The sequence below is a fragment of the Ciconia boyciana genome, chromosome 33 (genome assembly GCF_034638445.1).
Source record: "Ciconia boyciana chromosome 33, ASM3463844v1, whole genome shotgun sequence".
NCBI classification, from domain to species: Eukaryota; Metazoa; Chordata; class Aves; order Ciconiiformes; family Ciconiidae; genus Ciconia; species Ciconia boyciana.
In genome coordinates, this window is record NC_132966.1 from 717074 (window position 1) to 733936 (window position 16863).

The 16863-nt window shown below is 67.9% G+C and overlaps 2 protein-coding genes across 2 annotated transcripts; both read left to right on the forward strand.

Moving 5' to 3' along the window:
* The first annotated feature begins 603 nt into the window (after nt 1–603).
* On the forward strand, nt 604–4945 carry COQ8B (coenzyme Q8B). The gene is made up of 13 exons (XM_072848787.1): nt 604–937; nt 1029–1095; nt 1311–1411; nt 1519–1615; nt 2910–2995; nt 3121–3261; nt 3362–3443; nt 3537–3630; nt 3720–3861; nt 3964–4071; nt 4196–4261; nt 4360–4446; nt 4583–4945. The coding sequence occupies exons 1-13, from the start codon at nt 800–802 to the stop codon at nt 4898–4900; spliced, it is 1527 nt and encodes a 508-aa protein (XP_072704888.1). The 5' UTR covers nt 604–799; the 3' UTR covers nt 4901–4945.
* A 355-nt stretch (nt 4946–5300) lies between these two features.
* NUMBL (NUMB like endocytic adaptor protein) lies at nt 5301–13616 on the forward strand. The gene is made up of 10 exons (XM_072848723.1): nt 5301–5426; nt 6287–6428; nt 8571–8645; nt 8742–8816; nt 8915–9055; nt 11744–11900; nt 11998–12282; nt 12352–12504; nt 13170–13384; nt 13530–13616. The coding sequence occupies exons 2-10, from the start codon at nt 6303–6305 to the stop codon at nt 13614–13616; spliced, it is 1314 nt and encodes a 437-aa protein (XP_072704824.1). The 5' UTR covers nt 5301–5426; nt 6287–6302.
* Nucleotides 13617–16863: the final 3247 nt, after the last annotated feature.

Consider the following 16863-nt stretch of genomic DNA (forward strand, 5'->3'; position numbering starts at 1 on the left):
GGGGGGGGTGTGCTGGTTTTGGGGGGGGGTTGGCCTGGGGGCTGAGGGGGTCCCCACTGTCGGTTGTGCTGCCCTGGGGGGTCCTGGGGGTTTTGGGGGTCCTGGGGGAGCTGGGGCTGCCCCCCCTCACCTGGGGAGGGAAGGGGTCTCTCTGGGGGTTGGGGGCCCCAGGGGGCAGGGGGGTCCCCACTGTCTGTTGTGCTGCCCTGGGGGGGTCCTGGGGTTTTGGGGAGGTCCCTGGGGGGAGTTGGGGGCTGCCCCCCTCACCTGGGGAGGGAAGGGGTCTCTCTGGGGGTTGGGGGGCCCCAGGGGACAGGGGGGTCCCCACTGTCGGTTGTGCTGCCCTGGGGGGTCCTGGGGGTTTTGGGGGGGTCCTGGGGGGGAGTTGGGGGCTGCCCCCCCTCACCTGGGGAGGGAGGAGGAGTCCCTAGGAGTTGGGGGGGTTCCCTACTGTCGGCTGTGCTGCCCTGGGGGGGTCCTGTGGGTTTTGGGGGGTCCCCAGGGCAAGGGAGGCAGCGGGGGGCGGGGGGGGGGGGTCCTGGGACGCAGGCGCAGTGGGGTGCTAGATGGGGAGTTCATCCGCGCATGCGCGGCACTCCGTTTCCCCCCCCCGCGTGGGTGTGGCCTCCGCGCGTGATCCGCCTCTCCCATTGGCTGGCGGCGGAGGGTAGGGCGGGGCTTCAAACCCGGAAGCGACGAGATGGCGCGGAGCGGGCTGAGGGGAGCGGAGCCGAGCGGGCTCCCTCGTGCCCTTTGACCTTTACCGGAGGCTGCAACCTTTGACCTCGCCCTCTACCCCATGGCGGTAGCCCGCCCTCAGCCCCCTCCCGTAGCCCTACGGGGGCTCCACCGGGCCGGGGCCCTGCGGGGGCTGACGGCCGAGGAGGCCCGGCGGGCGCGGGAGGCCCGAGGCCGCCCGGACCCCCCCCGGCAGAAGGTGGGTGTGTGTCGGGGGGGGGGGGGGGCACGGACTCGGGGGGCTCCCGGGACCGGTCCCGGTCCCTCAACCTGAACCCCCCCTTCCCCAGCTCAGCGAGAGGGCCCGGGAGCGGCGGGTGCCCGTCTCCCGCCTCGGGCGGCTGGCCAGCTTCGGAGGTACGGGGAAAAGCGGCGGGGGGGCCCGGGTCTCCGGTCAGCCCCGGGGGGGACACGGTTCAGCCCCGGGGGGGGGACCCAGGGTGGGGGAGCCCCGGGGAGGGAGGAGGAGGATGGAGGGGTCTCCTGGGGGCGTGGCCTTGGGATTTGGGGGGGGATGGGGGGACAGGGCGGTGGGGGGGGTCCTGACCCCCTGGGGTCTGTGTCCCCCCCAGGACTGGCCGTGGGGCTCGGCGTGGGGACCCTGGCCCAGGCGGCGCGGGCGAGGCTGAGTGGTGAGGGCAAGCCCCGGGGTGAGTACAGAATGGGGGGGGGGGTGTGTATTAGATGGGGACCCCCCCCTTTTTGCTCCCCTCACCCTCCATTTCGAGGGTTCACCCATCTTATCCCCCCCGGTAGCCACCGGCTCCCGCTGGACTCCAGCCCCTCCTCTCAGAAGCCAACGCCGAGCGGATCGTGGCCACGCTCTGCCGGGTGCGGGGGGCCGCTCTCAAGCTGGGGCAGATGGTCAGCATCCAAGGTGGGGACCCCCCCCTTTCCCCACAGGGAACCCCCCCCCCGGGGCACCCCAGCCCCTGGCAGGGCATGGAGTTGGGTTGGGGGGGGCCCAGAGCAGCCTTGGGGTGGGGTGTGGGGTCCTGGGGGCTGGGGTTGGGGGCGGGGGTTTGGGGGTCCCAGGGGGCTGGGGTTAGGGTGTGGTGGGGGGTCCCCGGGTGCTGGGGTCATGGTGGGGTTTGGGGGTCTCAGGAACACTGGATTGGGGTCAGGGTGGGATTTGGGGGTCCCCGGGTGCTGGGCCTGGGGTTATGGTGGGATTTGGGGGTCCCAGGGGTGCTGAGGCTGGGGTCATGGTGGGGTTTGGGGTCCCGGGGTGGTGGGGATGGTGTTGGGGGGGTGTAGGGGTCCCAGAACGCTGGGTTGGGGTGGGGTGTTGGGGGTCGTTGGGGTCAGGGTGGGATTTGGGGTTCCAGGGGTGCTGGGACGGGGGTCAGGGTAGAGTTTGGGGTCCCAGGGGCACTGAGTTAGGGTCAGGGTGGGATTTGGGGGTCCCAGGGGTGCTGGGTTGGGGTCAGGGTGGGGTTTGGGGGTCCCAGGGGCACTGAGTTGGGGTCAGGGTGGGATTTGGGGGTCCCAGGGGTGCTGGGTTGGGGTCAGGGTGGGATTTGGGGTTCCAGGGTGCTGGGATGGGGGTCAGGGTGGGGTTTGGGGTCCCAGGGGCACTGAGTTAGGGCCAGGGTGGGATTTGGGGGTCCCAGGGGTGCTGGGTTGGGGTCAGGGTGGGATTTGGGGGTCCCAGGGGTGCTGGGTTGGGGTCAGGGTGGGATTTGGGGGTTCCAGGGTGCTGGGATGGGGGTCAGGGTGGGGTTTGGGGGTCCCAGGGGCACTGAGTTAGGGTCAGGGTGGGATTTGGGGTCCCAGGGGTGCTGGGTTGGGGTCAGGGTGGGATTTGGGGGTCCCAGGGGTGCTGGGTTGGGGTCAGGGTGGGATTTGGGGGTTCCAGGGTGCTGGGATGGGGGTCAGGGTGGGATTTGGGGGTTCCAGGGTGCTGGGATGGGGGTCAGGGTGGGGTTTGGGGGTCCCGGGGCACTGAGTTAGGGTCAGGGTGGGATTTGGGGGTGCCGGGGTCGTGGTGGGGTTTGGGGGTCCCAAGCCATGGGGCTGGAGTCAGGGTGGGATGTGGGGGTCCCCGGGTGCTGGGGTGGAATGTGGGGGTCCCAGGGCTCTGCAGCCAGGCGTGGGGGGGGTCCCAATCCTTGGGGTAGGATTTGGGGGTCCCAGGGGGCTCCCCGACACCCCCCCCCCCCTCCCCGCAGACGCCAGCTTCCTCAGCCCGCAGCTCCAGCTCATCTTCGAGCGCGTCCGGCAAAGCGCCGACTTCATGCCGCGCTGGCAGACCACCGTGAGCCGCTTTTGGGGGGAGCGCGGGGCCGAGGGGCCTCTCCCTTGGGTTTTGGGGGGGGTGGGGGGGGGCAGGAGAAGGGTCTGGGGGTGTCGGCCGAGCCCCCCACCCTCCTCATCCCGCAGCAAGTGCTGGCGGAGGAGCTGGGACCCGGTTGGCGAGAAAAAATGTCGGTTTTCGAGGAGACGCCCTTCGCCGCCGCTTCCATCGGGCAGGTACACCTCGGGGTGCTGCGGGACGGCACCGAGGTGGCCATGAAGGTCCAGGTGAGCCCCGGAGGGGGGGATTTTGGGGGCAGGGGTCCCCCACCCCGTTTATATCCCCCGCACCCCGCTTATATCCCCCCCCACCCCGGTTTTTCCGCAGTATCCCGGCATCGCCCGGAGCATCCGCAGCGACGTGGATAATCTCCTCTCCCTGCTCAAAATGAGCGTGGCGTTGCCGGAGGGTGAGCCGCACCCCTGGGAGAGAAGGGGGGACCCCCAAATATTCTTGGGGGGGGGTCCCCCAAAATATTTTTATTTTTTTTCCCTTTCCCCAGGTCTTTTCGCCGATAAATCGCTGCAGGTTTTGCAGAGGGAGCTGGAGTGGGAATGCGACTACAACCGGGAAGCCGACTGCGCCCGAACCTTCAGGTAGGGTTTTTTTTTGGGGGGGGGACACACTTTGGGGGGGTCAAGGGGATTTTGGGGGGGTCCCCTGCCCACCTCCTCCCGCCCCGTAGGCGTCTGCTGCGGGACGACCCCTTCTTCTCGGTGCCGCGGGTCGTGGACGAGCTGACGGCGTCTCGCGTCCTCTCCATGGAACTGGGGAGCGGCGTTCCCCTCGACCGGTGCCAGGATCTCCCCCAGGACCTGCGGGACCAGGTAAATCATTCCAGAATTATGGGGGGCACCCCTGTGTACCCCAATTTTTGTCCCCTAAGCCCTCTGTGTCGTGTCCCCCGCCCATTTTCTCGGTACCCCCAGATCTGCGCCAACCTCCTGCGCCTTTGCCTGCGGGAGCTTTTCGAGTTTCGCTTCATGCAGACGGATCCCAACTGGGCAAATTTTCTCTACGACGCCGACCGGCACAGGGTGAGCATCGGTAGGAGAGGGTGGGGGGCTGCGCTGGATGGGGGGACCCCCCCTTGCCCCCCAAAACAGAGCCCCTCACCCCAAATCAGACCCCTGAGCATCCCTACCCCCCCTTGCCCCCCAGGTGACTCTGTTGGATTTCGGGGCGAGCCGCTCCTTCGACAAGGAGTTCACGGATCACTATATCGAGGTACGGGGTGCTGGAGGGGGGGGGTGTACCCCCATATCCCCCCCCCGCCCCCCAAAAAACCCCTCCACCGGGCCGTGCCCCCCCCCCCCCCTCCGCAGGTGATCCGGGCTGCGGCCGACGGGGACCGAGCCAAGGTGCTGCAGAAATCCCGAGACCTCAAGTTCCTTACGGGCTTCGAGACCAAGGTGAGGGGCTCAGGGAGCGGGGTCCCCCCCCCTTTTTGGGGTGTCCCCCCCCCTTTTTGGGGTGTCCCCCCCCTTTTTGGGGTTGCCCTCCCCCTTTTTTGGGGGTGTTCTTTCCCTCAGCCCCCACCCATTGCAGGCATTCGAGGCGGCCCACGTGGATGCGGTGATGATCCTGGGCGAAGCTTTTTCGGGGGGGCAACCCTTCGATTTTGGGGGGCAGGGGACGGCCCGGCGGGTGCAGGCGCTGCTCCCCGTCATGCTGCGGCACCGCCTGGCCCCCCCCCCCGAACAAACCTATTCCCTCCACCGCAAAATGGCGGGGGCTTTCCTGGCCTGTGCCCGCCTGGGGGGCCGCGTCCCCTGCCGGGACCTCTTCGAGGAACGCTACTCCCGCTACTGGGACGCCCCCAAAATTGGGGGGACCCCTTCCCAACCGGGGGGACCCCCACCCTAAGGCTCCCCCCCCCCCTCCCCCAATAAAGAATATATCACCCCCCAACTGGGTGCTGGGAGTGTGTGTGGAGGGGACACCCCTCCCCTGTGGGGGGGGTCCTCTGGGGGGGCGGGGTTAATTTGGGGGGGGTCCCTATTTTGGGGGGGGTCCCCAATTTTGGGGCGGGAGTCGCGGTTTATGGGAGCGCAGGGAGGCAGAAGGAGGGGCGGGGAGAGGAGGGAGCGAGGGGGTGTGGCTAATCTACATATTCATGAGCCAGCCAGCCAATGGTTGAGGCGGCCATGAGGGGGGCGGGTGGGTCGATCTCATTTGCATATTTAAAGCGGAGGCGGGGCTAGGGTAGGTCGGGGCGCGGTGGGTGGGCGTGGCGTTGTTTGCATATGCATGAAGGGGGCGGGGAGCGGCAGGCGCGTGCGTGCAGCCCTGTGGCCACAGCCCCGGGGCCGAGCGGATCCGAACGCGGCCGAAGGCGGCCGAAGGCGGCCGAGCGGCTCCGAACGGGGCCGAGCCCCGGGCGCGGCGGCGGGTAAGGGGGCGGCGGGGGGGGACACGACCCACGGGTGGGGCAACCGGGGGGTGGGGGCGTTCCCCCGGTCCGTGCCCAGCAGCTCCGTCAGGGCGGGACCCCCAGGGCCGGGGGGACACGCACACCACCCCCACCTCACCCCACCCCGGTGGGGGGCCCACGCGTGGCACTCCACACCCTTGCGGGGCTGAGACAGCCCGGACGCTGCGGCCTCTCCCTGGCCCCCCCGTGGCCCCGGCGCTGGGGGGGGGGGTCCTGGGGACCCCTGCCCACGGACACCCCACGGCGGCCGGGTCCGCCTTCCCCGGCCCCCCGTGCCGTGCTGCCCCCACCGCGATGGCCCCGGTCCCCTTCCAGCCATGATGTGCCCCCCACCATGTCCCCAGTCCCCCCCCCGATGTCCCCAACCTCTGCAGGGTGCAGCCTCCCCCCCCCAGTGCCCCTGCTCCCCTTCCAGCCATGATGTGTCCCCCCAAATGTCCCCAACCTCTGCAGGTGCAACCCCCCAGTGCCCCTGCTCCCCTTCCAGCCATGATGTCCCCCCCCAAATGTCCCCAACCTCTGCAGGGTGCAACCCCCCCAGTGCCCCTGCTCCCCTTCCAGCCATGATGTGTCCCCCCCCCCAAATGTCCCCAACCTCTGCAGGGGCGCAGCCCTCTGCGGGGTGGGGGGCTTTTATTGGGCTAAATATAACCGGGGGGCGGGGGGGAGCAGCGTCCCAGTTCAGTCTGGAGCTGCCGAGATCAAAGCGGGGGCCAGGAGCCCCCCCCAAACCCCCATCTGTGGAGGAACCAGCCCTGGGGAAGGGGCCCCCGTGAGCTGGGGGGGGTCTTCACCCCGTGCCCCCCCCATAATTCCAGGCCTGGGGGGTCAGCGATGAACAAGCTGCGGCAGAGCCTGCGTCGGAAGAAGCCGGCCTACGTGCCGGAGGCGGCACGGCCGCACCAGTGGCAGGCGGACGAGGAGGCCGTGCGATGCGGCAAGTGCAGCTTCCCCGTGCGGGTGAGCGGGGTGGGACCCCCCCCACGCGGGACCCCCCCCCCCCCCACGCGGGACGGACACCCCCCCACCCACGCTGGGAGATGGCGGCTGCGGGGGGAGCTCGGGGCAGCCCCACGGCCTCCCTCGGCACCGGGGCTACGGGGCTGGGGATGTGGGGTGATCTGGGGGGATGTGGGGTGATCGGGAGGGATGTGGGGTGATCCGGGGGATGTGGGGTGAGCTGGGGTCATCCGGGGGGATGTGGGGTGATCGGGGGGATGTGGGGTGATCGGGAGGGATGGGGGTGATCCGGGGGGATGTGGGGTGAGCTGGGGTCATCCGGGGGGATGTGGGGTGATCAGGGGGATGTGGGGTGAGCTGGGGTCATCCGGGGGGATGTGGGGTGATCGGGAGGGGATGTGGGGTGATCTGGGGGGATGTGGGGTGATCTGGGGCAAGGGATGCTCCAGGGATGCAGGGTGCTCGAGGGCAGGGATCTGGGATCCAGGATGCTCCAGAGCAGGGATGCGGGATCCGGGATGCTGTGGGGTGGGGATCTGGGATGCTGTGGGGTGGGGATCCGGGATGCTGTGGGGCTGGGGACCTGGGATGCTGTGGGGCAGGGATCCGGGATCCGGGGTGCTCTGGGGTGGGGATCTGGGATGCTGTGGGGTGGGGATCTGGGATGCTGTGGGGTGGGGATCCGGGATGCTGTGGGGCTGGGGACCTGGGATGCTGTGGGGCAGGGATCCGGGATCCAGGGTGCTCTGGGGTGGGGATCCGGGATGCTGTGGGGCTGGGGACCTGGGATGCTGTGGGGCTGGGGACCTGGGATGCTGTGGGGCAGGGATCCGGGATCCGGGGTGCTCTGGGGTGGGGATCCGGGATGCTGTGGGGCTGGGGACCTGGGATGCTGTGGGGCTGGGGACCTGGGATGCTGTGGGGCAGGGATCCGGGATGCTCTGGGGTGGGGATCCGGGATGCTCCAGTGCAAGGGATCCAGGATGCTGTGGGGTTGGGGATCCGGGGTGCTCCAGGGCAGGGATCTGGGATATGGGATGCTCTGGGGTGGGGGTGTGGGATGCTCCGGGCCAGGGGATGCACTGGGATGCACTGGGATGGGGATCTGGGATGATCCGGGGCAGGGATCCGGGATGCTCCGGGGCAGGGATCCGGGATGTTCCAGTGCAAGGGATGCGGGATGCTCCGGGGCAGAGGATCTGGGATGCTCCAGGCCATGGCACACTCTGGGATGGGGATGTGGGATGCTCCGGTGCAAGGGATGCTCTGGGATCAGGGATCCGGGCTGCTCCGGGATCAGGGATCTGGGATGCTCCGGGATCAGGGATCCGTGATGCTCTGGGATCAGGGATCTGGGATGCTCTGGGATCAGGGGTCCGGGCTGCTCCGGGATCAGGGATCTGAGATCCGTGATGCTCTGGGATGGGAGTCTGGGATGCTCTGGGATCAGGGGTCTGGGATGCTCTGGGATCATGGATCTGGGATGCTCCGGGATCTGGGATGCTCTGGGATCAGGGATCTGAGATCCATGATGCTCTGGGATGGGGATCTGGGATGCTCTGGTGCAAGGGATCTGGGATGCTCTGGGATCATGGATCTGGGATGCTCCGGGATCAGGGATCTGGGATGCTCTGGGATCAGGGGTCTGGGATGCTCTGGGATCATGGATCTGGGATGCTCCGGGATCTGGGATGCTCTGGGATCAGGGATCTGAGATCCATGATGCTCCGGGATCAGGGATCTGGGATGCTCTGGGATCAGGGGTCTGGGATGCTCTGGGATCAGGGATCCGGGCTGCTCCAGGATCAGGGATCTGGGATGCTCCGGGATCAGGGGTCTGGGATGCTCCGGGATCAGGGATCCGTGATGCTCTGGGATCAGGGATCTGGGATGCTCTGGGATCAGGGGTCCGGGCTGCTCCGGGATCAGGGATCTGAGATCCGTGATGCTCTGGGATGGGAGTCTGGGATGCTCTGGGATCAGGGGTCTGGGATGCTCTGGGATCATGGATCTGGGATGCTCCGGGATCAGGGATCTGGGATGCTCCGGGATCAGGGATCCGGGCTGCTCTGGCCCGGGTGGCACAGGGACATTTCGGGGGGTGCGGGGGTCCCCAGGTGACGGGCGTCTCCCCCCCCGCAGTACCTGGGGCACGCGGAGGTGGACGAGTCGCGGGGGATGCACGTCTGCGAGGAGGCCGTCAAGAAGCTCAAGGCGGTGAGCGCTTCATCCCTTCCCCCCCCCCCACCCCGCGGGGAAGGGGTGGGGAGGGGTGGTCCTCGCCCACCCCCTGACCCCCCCAACCCCTCGCAGAGCGGCCGCAAAGCGGTGAAGTCGGTGCTGTGGGTCTCGGCGGACGGGCTCCGCGTGGTGGACGACAAGACCAAGGTGACCGAGGGTTCCCCGGGGTGGCCCCCCGGACAGGGTGGGGGGGGGTCCTGGGTGACACCCCCCTCCCCCCCCCCACCCATCCCCTCCCCCCCCAGGACCTCCTCGTCGACCAGACCATCGAGAAGGTCTCCTTCTGCGCCCCCGACCGCAACTTCGACAAAGCCTTTTCCTACATCTGCCGGGACGGCACCACGCGCCGCTGGATCTGCCACTGCTTCCTGGCCCTCAAGGATTCCGTGGGTGCCGGGCGGGGGGGGCTGCGGGATGCGCCGGGATAGGGATACGGGATGGTCCGGGGTTGGGATACGGGAGGGTCCGGGATTGGGGATAGGGGATGCTCCGGGATGAGGGATACCGGATGCTCCGGGATTGGGCTCCGGGATGCTGCGGGGTGGGGCTGTGGGATGCTGCGGGGTCAGGGATGTGGGAGGCTCCAGGATTGGGGATACGGGAGGCTCCGGAGTTTGGGATATGGGATGCTCCGGGACTGGGGATACGGGATGCTGAGGATCAGGGCTATCGGATGCTCTGGGACTGGGGATACGGGATGCTCAGGATCAGGGATAAGGGATGCTCCGGGATCAGGGCTATGGGATGCTGAGGATCAGGGATACGGGATGCTCCGGGATCGGGGATACCGGATGCTCTGGGATCAGGGATATGGGATGATCCAGGGTCAGGGATATGGGATGCTCAAGGTCAGGGATGTGGGATGCTCCGGGACTGGGGATACGGGATGCTCCGGGATTGGGGATACCGGATGCTCCAGGATTGGGGATACGGGAGGCTCCGGAGTTTGGGATATGGGATGCTCCGGGACTGGGGATACGGGATGCTCAGGATCAGGGATACGGGATGCTCCGGGATCAGGGATACGGGATGCTGAGGATCAGGGCTATCGGATGCTCTGGGACTGGGGATACGGGATGCTGCGGATCAGGGATACGGGATGCTCCGGGATCAGGGCTATGGGATGCTGAGGATCAGGGCTATGGGATGCTCCGGGATCAGGGCTATGGGATGCTGAGGATCAGGGATACGGGATGCTCTGGGATCGGGGATACGGGATGTTCTGGGATCAGGAATATGGGATGATCCAGGGTCGGAGATATGGGATGCTCAAGGTCAGGGATGTGGGATGCTCCAGGACTGGGGATACGGGATGCTGAGGATCAGGGATACGGGATGCTCTGGAATTGGGGATACGGGATGCTCCAGGATCAGGGATACGGGATGCTCCAGGATCGGGGATACCGGATGCTCCAGGATTGGGGATACGGGAGGCTCCGGAGTTTGGGATATGGGATGCTCCGGGACTGGGGATACGGGATGCTGAGGATCAGGGCTATGGGATGCTCCGGGATCGGGGATACGGGATGCTGAGGATCAGGGCTATCGGATGCTCCGGGACTGGGGATACGGGATGCTCAGGATCAGGGATACGGGATGCTCCAGGATCGGGGATACCGGATGCTCCGGCATTGGGGATATGGGAGGCTCCGGGATCGGGGATAGAGGATGTGGAGGATCAGGGATACGGGATGCTCAGGATCAGGGATACAGGGTGCTCTGCGGTCGGGAATTCGGGATGTTCCAGGATCAGGGATACGGGATGCTCTGGGGTCGGGAATTCGGGATGCTCAGGGATGGGGCTCCGGGATGCTCCGGGATGGGGATACGGGATGCTGCGGGGTCAGGGATGTGGGAGGCTCCAGGATGGGGATACGGGATGCTGAGGATCAGGGATACGGGATGCTCCGGGATCGGGGATACCGGATGCTCTGGGATCAGGGATATGGGATGATCCAGGGTCGGGGATATGGGATGCTCAAGGTCAGGGATGCAGGATGCTCCAGGACTGGGGATACGGGATGCTCAGGATCAGGGATACGGGATGCTCCGGGTTCGGGGATACGGGATGCTCCAGGATTGGGGATACGGGAGGCTCCGGAGTTTGGGATATGGGATGCTCCGGGACTGGGGATACGGGATGCTGAGGATCAGGGCTATCGGATGCTCCGGGACTGGGGATACGGGATGCTCAGGATCAGGGATACGGGATGCTCCGGGATCAGGGCTATGGGATGCTCCGGGGTCGGGGATGCGGGATGCTGAGGATCAGGGATACGGGATGCTCCGGGACTGGGGATACCGGATGCTCTGGGATCAGGGATACCGGATGCTCCGGGATCAGGGCTATGGGATGCTGAGGATCAGGGATACGGGATGCTCCGGGATCGGGGATACCGGATGCTCTGGGATCGGGGATATGGGATGATCCAGGGTCAGGGATATGGGATGCTCAAGGTCAGGGATGCGGGATGCTCCGGGACTGGGGATACGGGATGCTGAGGATCAGGGATACGGGATGCTCTGGGATCGGGGATACGGGATGCTCTGGGATCAGGAATATGGGATGATCCAGGGTCGGAGATATGGGATGCTCAAGGTCAGGGATGTGGGATGCTCCAGGACTGGGGATACGGGATGCTGAGGATCAGGGATACGGGATGCTCTGGAATTGGGGATATGGGATGCTCCAGGATCAGGGATACGGGATGCTCCAGGATTGGGGATACGGGAGGCTCCGGAGTTTGGGATATGGGATGCTCCGGGACTGGGGATACGGGATGCTGAGGATCAGGGCTATCGGATGCTCCGGGACTGGGGATACGGGATGCTCAGGATCAGGGATACGGGATGCGCTGGGATGGGGATATGGGATGCTGAGGATCAGGGCTATGGGATGCTCCGGGATTGGGGACACGGGATGCTGCGGGGTCGGGGATGCGGGATGCTCCAGGATCGGGGACACGGGATGCTCCGGGATCGGGGACACGGGCTGCTCCTGGGCGGGCGTCCATCCCCCGCTCCCCACCGGCTCGGGGGGGGGGGGGCACTGACGGTGCCCGCGCCCCGGGCAGGGCGAGCGGCTGAGCCACGCCGTGGGCTGCGCCTTCGCCGCCTGCCTGGAACGCAAACAGCGGCGGGAGAAGGAGTGCGGCCTCACCGCCGCCTTCGACGCCTCCCGCGCCCCCTGCTCCCGCGACGGCTCCTTCCGCGCCCCCGACAAAAAACCGGGTGAGCACCTTTGGGTGGGGGGGGGGCAACAAGAAGGGGAGTGGTGCAACAACCACCTCCCCCCCACACCCCTCCGCTCCCCAATTTCTCCCCGCAGATGAAACCCCCCTCGCCGAAACCCCCGTCCCGGCGCAGCCCGGTAACACGTCACCGGTAGCGGCTGCCGCGGCGTCGCCGCTGGATGGGGGTCCCGGGGGGGGGTCGCAGCGTGCCATCCCCCGCCGGCACGCTCCCCTGGAGCAGTTGGTGCGGCAAGGATCTTTCCGGGGTTTTCCGAGCCTCAGCCGGCAAAATTCCCCCTTCAAGCGGCAGCTCTCGCTGCGGCTGAACGAGCTGCCCTCCACCCTCCAACGCCGGGACGGCGACCGGGCCCGAGGCCACGGTGAGGGTCGCCGGGGGGGGGTATGGGGGGGTGTCACACTGGTCTTCCACCTCCTCTTCCTCTTCGTAGCGCCGGAGGCGGAGAGCCCCCCCCCCGCCCCCCGGGACGAGCGATGGGATCAGCGATCTCTGCAGTCAGATCGACGCTTCCTTCGCCTGCCCCCCCGCTCCCCGCCGGGGACCCCAACGGCACCCCACCCCCCCGCCGAGGGGGGCCTCGCAGGTAACACCCCCCCCAACTTTGATGCTCGGGGTCACCCATGCGGCCCCCCGTATTTTGGGGTCACTGCTTGTATGGGGGTCCCCAATCCCCCACTGGGCACAGACCCCCACAGTGACCCCCCATATATTGGGGTCCCTGCTTGTCTGGTGAGGGGGGTCTCCTGCATCCCCCATTGCCCCCCCCATATTTTGGGGTCCCTGATTGTATGGGGGGTCCCCAATCCCCCCACTGGGCACAGACCCCCTCAGTGACCCCCCCTCATATTTTGGGGTCCCTGCTTGTATGGGGGCTCCCCATCCCCCCCCCCCACTGGCTGCAGCCCCCCAATGACACCCGACACCCCACCCCCCATATATTGGGGTCCCTGCTTGTCCGGTGAGGGGGGTCTCCTGCATCCCCCATTGCCCCCCCATATTTTGGGGTCCCTGCTTGTATGGGGGGTCCCCAATCCCCACTGGGCACAGACCCCCTCAGTGACCCCCCCCATATAGTGGGGTCCCTGCTTGTATGGGGGCTCCCCATCCCCCCACACCCTCTGCTGGCTGCAGCCCCCCACAATGACCACCCCCCCCCCCTATATTGGGGTCCCCGCTTGTCCCGGGTGGGGGTGGGGGGAGCACCCGCATTCCCCCCCCCTCCTTCATCCCTCCTCTTCCTCCCCGCAGGCCCAGCGTCGTGGGTGGAGGGGGGCCCAGGGCCCCCGGCATCGCCGCACCCCTCGGAGGCCGAGCGGTGGCTGGAGGAGGTCTCCAAGGCGGCCATGGCCCAGCAGCAAGGAGGGGGGCCATGCCCCCCCCACCCCCTGCCCTACGAAGGGGCCCCCCCGGGGGTCTTCCTGCCCCCCCAAATCCCGGGGGCTCTACCCCCCGCCGTGCCCGTGGTGGGCATCACCCCTCCCAAATGGTGGCCAACATCTTCTGCGCCGCCGGACCCCCTCCCCCCCAAAACCAACCTCCCTTCCCCCCCGGGGCTCCTGGCCACCCCCCGCCCCCCGGGCCCCCGAAACCGCCCCGGACCCTTTCGAGGTGCAATGGGCGGCTCTGGGGCCAAGGCCCCCCCGCCCCCAACCCCTTCGCCGGGGACCTCCAAAAACCTTCGAGATCGAGCTGTGAGGGGGCACCCCCTTTCCTGCGGGGGGCGGGGTGTCCCCATCCCCCTCCAGTTTGGGGGTCCCCAGGGCTCCCAGCTGTAGGGCTGGGGGGGTCCCAGTACCCCTGGGTGAGGCCGGGGGTCCCGGGCCCCCTGCAAACTTGGGGGTTCCCAGTGCCCCCCCCCCAGGTGAGGTTGGGGGTCCCCAGTGCCCCCCCCAGGTGAGGTTGGGGGGTCCCGATCCCCCCCCCCGAGGTTGGGGGTCCCCAGTGCCCCCCCCAAGTGAGGGTTGGGGGTCCCCAGTGCCCCCCTCCTTGGGGGCTGCTTGGGGGGGGCCTCTCTGCTGCCATAGGGGACCCCCTTCCCCCCCCAGGGCTCGGGGGGGGCGGGGCCCCCCGGGGGGGGGGTGGGGGGGGCCCCCCAATTTTCTTGTTTGTTTTTTTTTTTTATTTTTAACTTAAAACACGCAGATTTTTGTATTTTTCTCTAATTTCATATAAAACACAGAACCCCGCCCCCCCGGGGGGGGGGGGGGGCAGCGGGCGTGCAACCCCTGCCCCCTGCACGGCCCTCGTGCAAGGCTGTCGTGCGAAGCCCTCGTGCGAAGCCCTCGTGCGAAGCGTGCCGGGGCCTCGTGGGGGGGGGGGTGTCTCTGCAAGCAGGCGTGCAAGGGCCCTGGTGCCGAGCGTGCAAGGCCCTCGTGCGAGGCGTGCAGAGCCTCGTGCCAGGCCCCTCGTGCATAGCGCGTGGCGGCCCTCGTGCGAGGTGCGCAGAGCTCTCGTGCGAGGCGTGCATAGCGTTGTGCGAGGCCCTCGTGCGAGGCGTGCCGGGCTGTCATGCAAGGTGTGCAGAGCCTCGTGCCAGCCCCTCGTGCGAGGCGTGCAAGGCCCTCGTGCCAGGCCCTCGTGCAAGCCATGCTGAGCCTCGTTTGAGCCCCTCGTGCAAGGCCCTCGTGCCAGGCCCTCGTGCGAGGCATGCAAGGCCCTCGTGCATGGCCCTCGTGCAAGCCATGCTGAGCCTCGTTTGAGCCCCTCGTGCAAGGCCCTCGTGCCAGGTGTGCAGAGCCTTGTGCCAGGCCCTCGTGCGACGCCCTCGTGCGAGGCGTGCAAGGTGTGCAGGGCCCTCGTGCACGGCATGCCAAGCCTCGTGTGAGCCCCTCGTGTCAGCCCCTCGTGCGAGTCGTGCCGAGCCTCGTGCCAGCCCCTCGTGCGAGGCATGCAAGGCCCTCGTGCAAGCCGTGCCGAGCCTCATGTGAGCCCTTTGTGCAAGGCCCTCGTGCCAGCCCCTCGTGCAAGCCATGCTGAGCCTCGTTTGAGCCCCTCGTGCCAGGCCCTCGTGCAAGCCGTGCCAAGCCTCGTGTGAGCCCCTCGTGCAAGGCCCTTGTGCCAGGCCCTCGTGCGAGCCATGCTGAGCCTCGTGCCAGCCCCTCGTGCGAGCCGTGCCAAGCCTCGTGCCAGCCCCTCGTGCGAGGCGTGCCAGGCCCTCGTGCAAGCCATGCTGAGCCTCGTTTGAGCCCCTCGTGCCAGCCCCTCGTGCGAGGCGTGCAAGGCCCTCGTGCAAGCCATGCTGAGCCTCGTTTGAGCCCCTCGTGCGAGCCGTGCCGAGCCTCGTGCCAGGCCCTCGTGCGAGGCGTGCAAGGTGTGCAGGGCCCTCGTGCACGGCATGCCAAGCCTCGTGTGAGCCCCTCGCGTGAGTCCCTCGTGCCAGCCCCTTGTGCGAGCCGTGCCGAGCCTCGTGCCAGCCCCTCGTGCGAGGCGTGCCAGGCCCTCGTGCAAGCCGTGCCGAGCCTCGTGTGAGCCCCTCGTGCGAGCCATGCCGAGCCTCGTTTGAGCCCCTCGTGTCAGCCCCTCGTGCGAGCCGTGCCAAGCCTCGTGCCAGCCCCTCGTGCGAGGCATGCAAGGCCCTTGCGCCAGGCTCTTGTGCAAGCCATGCCGAGCCTCGTGTGAGCCCCTCGTGCGAGCCGTGCCGAGCCTCGTGTGAGCCCCTCGTGCAAGGCCCTCGTGCCAGGCCCTCGTGCGAGCCATGCCGAGCCTCGTTTGAGCCCCTCGTGCCAGGCCCTCGTGCGAGCCGTGCCAAGCCTCGTGCCAGCCCCTCGTGCAAGGCGTGCAAGGCCCTCGTGCCAGCCCCTCGTGCAAGCCATGCCGAGCCTCGTGTGAGCCCCTCGTGCAAGGCCCTCGTGCCAGGCCCTCGTGCGAGCCATGCCGAGCCTCGTTTGAGCCCCTCGTGCCAGGCCCTCGTGCGAGCCGTGCCAAGCCTCGTGCCAGCCCCTCGTGCAAGGCGTGCAAGGCCCTCGTGCCAGCCCCTCGTGCAAGCCATGCCGAGCCTCGTGTGAGCCCCTCGTGCAAGGCCCTCGTGCCAGGCCCTCGTGCGAGCCATGCTGAGCCTCATTTGAGCCCCTCGTGCCAGCCCCTCGTGCGAGCCGTGCCGAGCCTCGTGTGAGCCCCTCGTGCAAGGCCCTCGTGCGAGCCGTGCCAAGCCTCGTGCCAGCCCCTCGTGCGAGGCGTGCAAGGCCCTCGTGCAAGCCATGCTGAGCCTCATGTGAGCCCCTCGTGCGAGGACTTTTATCGGGGGGGGTTGGGGGTTTTGGGGTTGGGTTTTTTTTTTGCTTTTTTCCCCTTTTCCCGCCAGTTTCGGCCCCGGTTCCGGGCGGGGCCGCGGGGCCCCTATAGACCCGCGGGGCCCCTATAGACCCGCAGCACGGCGCTGCCCGGGCAGAGCTATCTATAGATCGCTATACGTCTCCGGCCATATGCATTTCTCGCCTGCGCTTGCATAAGGAACTGGAGCACCCGCCGTTGCCATGGCAACCGGCGGGCACCCGGCCGCCTCTTAAAGGGGCCGCGGCAGCGGGAGGGACCCCTCCCCCCCCCCCCGGCCCTGCCTCAGTTTCCCCAGATGCCGGTCTGGGGGGGGCTCTGGGGATATGGGGGGGCCTATGGGGGGTCTATGGGGATATGGGGGGTCTATGGGGCTTGGGGGGTCTAGGGGTTTTGGGGTCTATGGGGATATGGGGGGTCTATGGGGTTTGGGGGCTGTGGGTTTTGGGGTCTATGGGGGGTCTATGGGGCTTGGGGGGCTAGGGGGTTTTGGGGGGATATGGGGGTCTATGGGGGTCTATGGGGTTTGGGGGGCTGGGGTTTTGGGGGTCTAGGGGGTCTATGGGGATATGGGGGGCCTATGGGGGTCTATGGGACTTGGGGGGCTAGGGGTTTTGGGGGTCTATGGGGCTTGGGGGACTGGGGGTTTTCGGGGTCTACGGGGGGTCTATGG

Coding starts and splice junctions, on each gene's coding strand:
- COQ8B (XM_072848787.1), top strand. CDS start 800: ATGGCGGTAGCCCGCCCTCAGCCCCCTCCCGTAGCCCTACGGGGGCTC. Junction 938..1,028: donor CGGACCCCCCCCGGCAGAAG/GTGGGTGTGTGT, acceptor CCCCTTCCCCAG/CTCAGCGAGAGGGCCCGGGA. Junction 3,631..3,719: donor GACTGCGCCCGAACCTTCAG/GTAGGGTTTTTT, acceptor CCCGCCCCGTAG/GCGTCTGCTGCGGGACGACC.
- NUMBL (XM_072848723.1), top strand. CDS start 6,303: ATGAACAAGCTGCGGCAGAGCCTGCGTCGGAAGAAGCCGGCCTACGTG. Junction 12,505..13,169: donor CGCCGAGGGGGGCCTCGCAG/GTAACACCCCCC, acceptor TCCTCCCCGCAG/GCCCAGCGTCGTGGGTGGAG. Junction 13,385..13,529: donor TACCCCCCGCCGTGCCCGTG/GTGGGCATCACC, acceptor GACCCTTTCGAG/GTGCAATGGGCGGCTCTGGG.